General features: G+C 39.6%; 1 protein-coding gene across 1 annotated transcript in view; it reads right to left on the bottom strand.

The window, feature by feature from the left end:
* Positions 1-2,509: 2,509 nt before the first annotated feature.
* Positions 2,510-10,482, bottom strand: part of EFCC1 (EF-hand and coiled-coil domain containing 1) — a 57,324-nt gene continuing 49,351 nt past the window's right edge. The window contains exons 7-9 of the mRNA XM_035892222.1: positions 6,620-6,778; positions 4,228-4,297; positions 2,510-2,643 (exon numbers count right to left, since the gene is read on the bottom strand). Coding sequence (XP_035748115.1) covers positions 2,510-2,643; positions 4,228-4,297; positions 6,620-6,778 — 363 coding nt within the window. The remainder of the gene's footprint in view (positions 2,644-4,227; positions 4,298-6,619; positions 6,779-10,482) is intronic.

Raw genomic sequence — 10,482 nt, 5'->3', positions numbered from 1 at the left:
GTAGCTCTGTCTGGAGAGGGCCACGCTGCTTTTGTGCAAAAGTTTTGTGAATCAGTGTAAGATCTATGACGAGTCATCACTGCCGGATACCTCAGAGCGCGCTTTGATGAAAATAAATTGGACCATTGTCTAATAACTTTATATATCAGGTGGACTTTAATTTACTAATAGTTAATACCTCATATAAAGTAAAAAATAGCAGGGGGAAGAAACTCTTCTTGAAAGACATAACTTGTGCTGGAAGCGTGCAGACCCTCAGGTTATCTCACCAAGAAATATGCCAAATGATAAATGAGGAGGGCATTGGGAGGAGAAAGTAGTTTGAGAATGAAGTCAAATTGGAAAGCTTGTTTTGTGGAAACACAGTGGAGATCGGTGGGGGAAATGTCCCAGCTTCCTTGTTGGGCCCAATTTGCAGTTTTAATAGAAAATTAATAAATTAAGATGGCACTAAGAAAGCAAGCTTGATCACAGTTTGTGGAGCTCTAATGTTGAACTGCTAAGGCTAATAAAATGCAAATACAGTATATGAGCAAAGTGTGTGAGAGCTAAACTGCCAGGTTTAGGGGATGTGGGCAGGAGAAAGTACGCATTCCTTGAGACTTGAGGAGTGCTGAACGAAAAATGGGCATGAGGGTATCCATAATTCGGTACGTACTTGCATTATAGTCCTATTCCTGAAGTGTCTCTTCTGCTAACTGTACACACAGATCAAGCTTATTTAATAATTTCCTGGCATTTTCTCTCTTGACACATACACACTATTCCAGGGAAAGTCTAAGAGAACAGTACAAAACATAAACTGATACTTGTTCTTGGTTTTTGAGAAAAGGAACCCAAGCAGGGAACTAACTTCTGCTGATTTTGATTTTTATCTGTTGCACATGTCTATAGTTTTTCTAGTATACAGTATTAACATATAGTTTAGTATATACTAAGTAATAGTATATTATGCTTAGTATTATATTAGTTCTTACAGGGTGAATATTGCACTCTGTATATATGCCCTGTCTAATTTACCTTTATGAAAAATCTACATTAAAAAAAAAATCTATTCTTAAAATCTTCCTCTCTTAAACCAGAAAAAAACCCCAACAGGTAAAAAACATTGAACAGAGTTTGTTCTAGTGTTTGCAAAGCACCTTTTTTTTTGTCCTCTAAAATGAAATGAAAATATCTGTTGCAAATTTTTGTTACCAACATGGCTCTAAATGCTAAGTAATGTATCCCAATTTCGGATGGAGGTGTGTGTAAGCAATATGGTGTATTATGAGTGGAAGTGAATAGAAATCTTCTTATTCCCCAGATTGCATAGTAATACAGACCTTATTCCTGTATGAGAACCATTTTCATGGGAAAAATTCATATATGCACAGTTCTGAATTGAATGGTCTTACTTCATTGCTGGCATTATCTCAGGAAAATAATTTCACATTCATAAAAGGTCTACAGTGCATTTTTTAATAACATAAATTCAGTTGGATCATTTAAGAACTTTGCTTCTTTAGTTTCTGTGTTTGATAGTTGAATGAAACAGCAAAAGCATCTTGGAAGCAACTTTTTTTTTTTTTTTTTACTTTTGCCCCCAGGAATTAGTGATGATTGAAATATTACATGGCACCATGATTAAACCCCAGCATTTTACGTTACTTTGTCTGAAAGTGGGGCCTAGTTTTGTGTCTCTACAGTTGCACTGAGGGAAATTAAATGAGAGAACCAAGTAGTGTACTGCATGTGTCGTTTCTAACATGATGGCAGCTGTTGCAAAGTGAATTTTGCAGCCCTTCCTTTCCCTGAGAGTCTGGCAACAAGATTGCTTTTCAAGCAGTAACTTCTAATGTAAAATCTAAGACTATTGTCGGGAAAGGCTGTTGCAGATTTCTAAGGCATCTCTATAATTGCAAAGAGCAAATGCGAATTCAGCAGAGCAGTAACAAATCTATCTTCAGAGTTAAATAAGGTGAATAATTGAATCACAGACACATACAAACACATTTTATACGTGAGAGCCCTTAAAACTTGCATACGCTCGTGTGTAGGTTCATAATACAGTCATTTTGCTGCTTGTATATGAAGGAAGCCATTTATTTGCCAGTAATAACATAGGCTGCCTTTTACTTTTGAACTGAGCTATCACAAAACCTAGAAACTGTGCCCAGCCAGCGTGTAACCAGGGCTGTAAATCTAAATAGGTCAGGTCAGTGTGTTTGGAATAGTTTTTATTTGGTTAACCGGTACAGTTACAGGGCCATCATACAAGGACAGTTAGGCTTGCATCAGAGACAGACACTGCTATGTAATCCTCACATGGTGTGAATCCTCGCTCACCTAAGGGAGGGCTTTGATGTTAGCCGAGGAACTGGTGCTCTTCCCAGAAGGAGCACACCTTTGATTTCATGGCTGAGTCATTCTATTACTCTTCTCCATTACCGAGCTCCGTTGAATTGGACAAATCTTATTAATTCGTCATGTGTTTGAATGAACGAGGGCTGTGGTTCAGCACTGCTGCTCAGCACAAGATGACCAGTGGGTTGGACAAGGACTGGCAACTCTGTGCCTTCTCCAGAGCCTGGCTTTGTAAGAGTTCACAGGCTGTCAGCTCATGGTAAAGATTATCTAGGACTTCAAATAGGTGGGTTTTTCCTTTTAAAAGAAAATTGCAAACAATACAATTTGAACAAAGACAGAAAGTTGCAGTTTAACAATCATAACACAAGCTCACTTCTTCATAGGTGTCATTTCAGGTAATTAACATAAAATGTCTAAATTTTGAGATTAAATAATGAATTCCTGTCCCTATAAAAATGAGAGTGGAACTGGTTTCAAGGACTTTTCTCTACTAGTTCTCTTGCTTTGTTCACTGCCCATTCACCGAGTTCTTGCACACTTGTGTGAACAAAGACTATTTCATATCACAATACAGAGTTGCTAATCCAACCATCCACTTAGTCTTGTCAAAGAGGAAGATGTTTGATTACAAAGACTTAGGAAAGCTGCTTAAGTCATATCAAGTGCACAGCCAGAAAATTGAACGCAGAGAAGATGAGCTGTTTATGGTGGTGGTGATGCAGGAAGGAGAGAGAGCTTCACAAGGTTACTTCTCTTTTTGGTGTCATTTTAGGAAGCTGAGCTGTGCTGCCATTACAGAGGGAGGTACTTTGTTTCAGCAGCATTGCTTGGAGTCAGCATTCCTGTGCAGGATAGTAGTAGTGCCTTCTGGACATTTGTGTGCTGTGGATACTAACAGTCTCCTCTTGTTCTCACCAGGAAAATATCTGACTCATAGCTCAGATACGGTTTCCCTCTGTGTGGGTGTCCTGGAGCCAATAAAGGTCTGTCTTTGCCTTCTTTTCTCTGCTTCCTCTGCAGTCGTGCTGGAGGAGCACAGCTTAGCTCTGGGCTTCCAGCACCCTGAATTGCTGGACCCTAGTAACAACAATGCTTTGAAATGGCAAAGCCCAGAATGGTTTGTATATTATTCTCCCTAAATCACTGTTAATAATATTCTCCAAAATTAAACCCTCAGGACACATCTAGTCTTTTATGATCTTGTCTTTGACTACTGGCAGCCTATTAAAAGCACCTCCAAGCCATGTTCTTAGGCTTGGTACAGGATGTTCATTTCTTGAAGGTAAGTACAAATGCTCTGCTAATAGGAACAAAGTAATCAAATCTAAGCCTCCAGGCTGTGATCCCTGTATGGCTCCTACAAAGGCAGCTCTGGTACACCAGACCATTGTCAAGGGAGTAGAGTCTGCAAGTTTAATTTCTTAAGAGGAACACAAAAGACTATTACTAAAGGAGCGCAGGTTTGATCCAGTTTCTTTACAGAAATATTCTGTTTTGTATATTTGTTTGCGTTGCAGCAGAGGAATACAACACACAGAGGGATAGCAAACCTGATAAATAGGTGCCTTACATACTTAGTCATGTTTTCCACTTTCTTATTTCAATGAAGCCTTACAGACATTAGTAGGATACTGAATTGTTCCCCAAATTAAAATTTGGCTAAAAAAAGCCCTGGATGTGTTCCCATTTCTGATGTGTCACAGACTGGAACGCATCACTTTCTATAGGTAATCTTCTTGCATAGTACTTCTTTCTCCCTAGCCTGTCCCCCAGTATTTGAATTTTTTTTTTTCATACTCATCTGTTCATTATCTAGTGTTTTTCCCAAAAGGACACTTTTCATGCTGCTTGGTCTTTATACGTGAGTTATTTTCTTACCAGGTTGGGGGGCACGGCAGGATTCCAAAGTGCTCAGCAAGATTTTCCCCAAGGCTCGCTTAGATATGTTCTTTAAAAAACAAAATAATATTACGGCACAAATATGTCCTTCACCAGTTTAAATGCATGCAACAAAATCTATGTGCAGTGTATTTGCGTTTGAAAATTAAAACAAATTAAACTGAATCCTGATAACACAAGGCCTGATATTAGCTTTATTTTCAGGCATTTTATCTTGGATGCTGCTCAAATAATAGCAGCTTGTGGAGGGCTCCAGTTCCTTAATACGGCTGCAGAAAGACAAATAGCAGTTATTCCGTGGAAAAAACCAGAATTTTCCAGGATGTGTGCCTAAACAAATCTGGCTGGCAGTAAGTGTAAGCAGGGCATGCACAACAAAAGCTCGTCCAGTCCACTGCTAGGCCTGTGCTGAAGGGGAATGGACAGATTTTGTGGTGTAATCTTGGAAGGAGACTTCTCAGACCCAGCTGTTCTAGGAATCGTTGAGAACCACATTAGGTATAAACAAATTAGAAGAGATTGTATGTGGCATGTGGCAGGCACACAGTTATATATTGAGATGTAATAAACATTAGCCAAAGTAAGAGGATTGTAAAAACTATTTAGGATTTGGATGGTCTTTTTCAGTCGTAGTTTTATATTAGAAATCTGTTGGGACATTACATAATGTGTCTGGAGAAACAAACTCTCCTAATTTGCTGTCGAGACACTAATGCATGCTTTCCGGGAGATAGTCTTGCAATCAGTTTAATTAGCACTTAGAGTGCCCGTATCTGCGGGGACAGGTTGTTCTTGTTAAAACTTGCAAGCAGTGAAAACAGATGGAAGCTATTTTGGAAGAATGACGATGTACCTGCCAGCAGCCTAGGCAGTACCAGCCTTGCTTACTGATGCTAGTATCTACCTTCTTCCTGTCTGCCCCAGTGGGGACTGGGCCACAGTGGAAAGCAGTTTGCAGCCGGCTGGGATTACACACGACCTCTGCAACACAGTGTGAGGTTTTAACAGTTCTAACAGAGCATGCATTTGCCTTTGGACAATCATTGCTTTGTAGTAGATTCTGTTGCAAATGAGATGCTTGGGGTATTTAAAACTCAAATGTGAATATGTTGGGGAAGTGACACCTAAACCCACAGTTTCTGATGAATAAGCTTTATTTTGTCTGAAGTATATCCCATCAGGGATTTAGGGGATCCTTGCTAAACTCTTCTGGGAGTGCTGTAAATTATCTTGTTCTCTGGCAGCATTGTTGCGTGTATTGGTGCTATGGGAGTTGGCAGCACACAGTGGCAAATTTCCAGCTATGATTAGCATCAAGTGCTATTATCAGTGAGATATAGCACATTCTGTGATGGATTGTCTCCTAGGCAGAAATGATTTGCAATAGTACAACTGACCAGTGAATGACATGTTGAAGTCTTGACACAAAAGGTTATTATGCTCGTTGCCAGTCATAGCCTTCACTAGTTTAATCCTTCACTGGATTGTTATTGATGCATGTGTCAGACCTGCACTATGAAAGTAGAATTTCCCCATCAAGTGCTAAAATAAGTTACCAAATTACGAGGTATTGCACTCATTCCCTAGAGTCATCAGTGGATGATGACTCTACTAGGGATGAGCCTACTTCAAACAAAGTAAAGTGATCATCTGAGGAAGCATTCTCATCTCACACAGATTAGGCAGAGCCTTACTGAAAATTGAGGAGAACCCTCACCATTACCAAAGAAATTAGTTCCTAGCAGTCCAGTGTGGCTCCCAACATACTCTGTGTTCTGCAGATTATCCAATTTGCCTGTCTTTTGTCCAGCCCTTACGATTATCATTCCCAAGCAGGAGATTTAAACTTACTTTCTAAAGGACTGAACTGCCACACTGGCCATGTACTTCTGGGATGTTACTGCATCAGCTTTTATAAGTCCATGTTTGGATTATTAATTGGGTAAGAAACTTCCTACAAAAAATACCTTACTGGTATATAGGAAGCGGTTTTATCCCTTTAATACTGACTCAGCGTCATGTTAGGATAGAAAAGGACAAAGGTCCTTTTCTAGCAGGGAAAATAATCTTCTAGAATCTCTCCAATTACTAGCATTTTTGGTTTCCCTGTTTCCTCTAAATTTTTATTTAGAGGATAATGAGGGCTTGGAGATCTAGATCCAAGGAGACCTCTAGGCTTCTTTTAGAAAGTCAGCCATAGGGGTCTAAAAGTTTTCTGCAACCACTGGGCAGTTCCCAGGGCAAGCACATGTAAGAATGTGTCCTGGTGTAAAGGACTTTGTACTTAATAGAAGGTATGAACATCCTTTTTAGTTTGGAAAGGACACTATCAAAAGCAGTTTTAAGTCTCTGGAGTGCTTTCTTGCTGTACCAAGTCTTGAAGTTGTTGAAGAAGCTGTAAAACATCCATGAGCTTTTCTTCCACCAGTGACAGCCTAAGTCTCTCAGTCTCCAACATCTGCAGCTCCATCTTCAACAATTCGGTCTCCTCCACCTTTTGCTGCAGTTCACCTAGCAATGGGCCTTTCATCTGGACAATGACACAGGAAATTAAAAGCACTGGAGCTTTTCACTTTCTTGCCCAATAATTGCAAAGCTAAGTTTTCCCCCTTATAGTAATATAATATAGTAAATGCCAGTTCACTCCAGAAGATTATCTTGAAAGGAAGTACATTTCTTTGATGTACCTCATAAAGTGAGGAATCAATAGTTGCTAGGAAATGCATGCTTTGCTCTTGCGCATAATAGCAGTTCATTCAACACTGGATGCAAGCAGGTCATTCAGAAATTTTAAATACTAGCATTACTATTTGAGTTTTCCAATCTTTTGCATTCCCGTCATCCTCTATAAAGCACAACTAATTTGTGTGCCCTCACCAATGTAATCATATCTTTGTCTTGCAACTCCTACGTATCAATCTTCTGTACATTCAGTGAAACAAGAAGGCAATTAGCTAATTTCTTTTAAGTATTTTAGATTTTTAAAAAAGTGTCTTAAGGAAAAAGAATTAAGATTCTGATTCTGCAGAACACTGGCATGTGTGCTTGGTGAACCACTGGTTTGCAGCTGAGAACAAAAAGTCCAGAGTCAGCAAGACTTTTGAACACTACAGAAATCCTGGGCAGGAGGGGTATCCTCAGACCTGGACCTTCCAAAGCTGAGCTCCAGTTGTCTCAGACCTCCCTGTGAAAAAATTGTTGAAAAGATTTGAAATGCTGCTTTTGTTTCAGTGCAAAATCTATGTGGCAAAGCTGCCATGCCATTTGCAAAAGTAAATATCTTTGTTCATCACAGACTCAGGCCTGTTGCAGATACACAGCCAAGTTGCTAAAAAGAGCCTGAAAAGCATTCCCTGGAAAATATGTCACTTAAATATTTAATTTTGGACCTTTGAGAGCACAGACAGATGTCAGGTTTATTAATAAAAGTGATCTTATTTCTCAATCATTACTGTGCCCAGAATTCTGAAATATTACCATTTTTGCAATTCCTTGTTGCAAATATAATATATTTATTAATATTACACTGAGAAACAAAATCATGTGGGGTGAATGCCAAATTTCCTGGCTCTATTAATCCCTTTTTGTTGTCATCTTTTATCTTTATTGCAGTTTTAGAAATAACTGAGGAGACAGTTGAATTCGTAAGGTGAAGGCCTTAATATGCACACTATTTAATAGATTTTTTTTTTTTTTTGTGGAAATTTGTATCCTAATGCATTTTAATAGGTAGGAAGGAACTTCCCTAAAACACGTGTTATCAGAGTGAAAAAAGAAAACAGTCCCTGATCTACTCCAAGCCTTCTGGAAGGTCATTTTGGATTCTGACAGTGCTAATAGTATATATTAGTTGGCGCTTATTCCCCCGTCAGATGGGAATCAGCCTGTTCCATTAGCTCTCTGTGAGCTTTGCCCTGTAAGGCACTCCAGCTCCTCTGAGCTACAGAAGTTTGGATCACTTCATCTGGTCCATCTGCCAAACAATGATTTCAGCATCCCTGTCTGAATACCCCTTTCAGATGAATACACTTAACATTTTCCTGTATGGAAAGCCAACTTTGTTACCACCAATGTAGCAGCAGTCCAACTGAGATATAACAAATACCCTAGAGGCTGTGGGAGGTCTGCAATGAATTAAACATGCAGTTTCCTTTCTTATATTGCAGATTGCCTCTGCATTGTAAATACCACCTGGCATAGATATGTACTAAACACATGAAGTAGTTACGTTCCCCTGTACAGCTGAAGCAGTGTCATCAAATAACAGAGAGGTTAAAAGGTCATTATTTTTAAGTGTAAAATGGAGTTTCCCCCATACGCAATTAAACAGATGCTCATGGAAATTCATAAGGGGTGCCCATCTATCCTGGTCCTGCACCCTGTCAGGCCCCTGCACCCCTAACATGACTTTTCTGCTGCTTTTAGCTGCCGCTTTGGTCACACTGGCAGAGCTGCTGTGCTTGGAAAGCTGCACAGGGACACCTCTGTCCTCTGCTGGGTGTTACTGAAAGGCCGTAGCTGTGCAGCAGGTCTCATAAAGACATGAGTAGGAGAAGTACAAACTTTTCTCTTTAGAATGCATGCCACTTGAGCTCTCCCTAGCTGTCTAGTGTCATGACCAGCTGTTTAGTTTGTATAGACAGCACAGGCAATATGCTTAGCCGAGAGTGCCACTACTGATACTTGAACATAGCATAGCATTTGTTGCTTCTGCTGCCTCTTTTTCCCCTTCATTTTGACTGCTCTACAAAGCCCTTTTCGCTTGTATTTCCCATGCTATAGCTAGTAAACTGCTTTCCACAGCAGTTATACCTTAACAGTCACCTTGTCATCTATAAGGATACTATTTCCTGATACCTTTGTTTCATTTATACGTATGCATTTTTTGTTGTGGCTCAGTGTACCATTAAAACATTCTCCCAAATTGTTTTTCCCAGCTAGGTTACATCTAGCAACTGTTGTTACCTTAACATCTGCAGTAAGATAATGACTATAGTTAAGCATAGGCTATTTTTAAAACCTGGATACTAAGGAGGGATGGTCAGTAGTTAAGTCACAGGGTTTAAAGGGGTGGGTTTTGTTATTAGCTCTGTCAAAGTTCCTCAGTGGAGCCTGATTTTGGATCTGTGCCTTGTTTGTGAAATGGAAATACTACCTTGCCAAACATAAGTTTTGAGAAGTCAGCTGCTGATGTCTGACCCTCTTATAAAAGTGGGAGAACACCGCAGAGAAAATCTGAGCTCTGGAGTAATGTGTACAAATACATCTAGGACAATGAATAATGAATATGCAAAAATCCCTTAAGGAATGCAAGAGAAAATAATTCTATTGTATTTTCCACAGAAGCTAAGGAGGCTCTCATATTAGAGCCATTTTTTTTACAGGTAATGAACCTGAGAAACATTTTTAAAATGGGAAGAAAACACTAACAGAACGGCAGAATGAAGTGCTGAACTGTGCTGTGCAATTTATCTTTTAAATCTTTTCATCCTCAAAGGACTGAAGGGTGGCAAATGGAGCACTGGTTTTTAAGAGAGGCTGCAGAGATGATCTGAGGAACAGCAAATCACCTCAAGAGTATCAGTAATTCTGTCAGGCGAATTGATAGGGACTGTAATGGAGAATGTAATGAAGAAGGGACTTGGTGAATACATAGATGAACAAAGTGAAGGATCTATTAAACTTCTTTGAAAGGGCCTATGAATATGTATGAATAATGTTAATTCAGTTGATAGAGTGTATTTCGAATCTGCAAAAAGCTTTTGATAAGATTCATCACCAAAGACTCAAAAAAAAAAAAAAAAAGTAACCGCCACAGGTCAGTAGCACAGATCCTGCCATGGGCTTACTGCTGCTTAAGAAGTGGGGGTAGAATACAGAGCAACAGACCAGGATTGAAGGGTTCACAATGGAGGAAGATAATCCTTAGGGTCTCACAGACAGGTGGGTTGAGGCCTGAGCTGTTCAGCATATTCATAAATGAATTTTAAAAACGGTGAAGGTTCAAGTGTTTAAGTTTGCTCTCAATACAATTTTTTCGGGGTAATCAAAACTACAGCTGCCTGTGAAGAGTTAGTTACAGCAGGAGTTCATGGTAGCGAATAGCTACGGGCAACAAAAGATCAGATGCAACTCAGTGGCAATAATGCAAAGTAAGGCATGTAGGAAAGGTACACGTACGTATGCAGTGTTGCTGACTGCCACTCAAGAGGGAGATCTGGAAGAGCTGTGATC

This window comes from Egretta garzetta, unplaced genomic scaffold (assembly GCF_000687185.1).
Source record: "Egretta garzetta isolate BGI_Z169 unplaced genomic scaffold, ASM68718v1 scaffold553, whole genome shotgun sequence".
Classification (NCBI taxonomy): domain Eukaryota; kingdom Metazoa; phylum Chordata; class Aves; order Pelecaniformes; family Ardeidae; genus Egretta; species Egretta garzetta.
The sequence above is the reverse complement of the archived record's forward strand: the minus strand, read 5'-3'. Positions and strand labels throughout refer to the sequence as shown.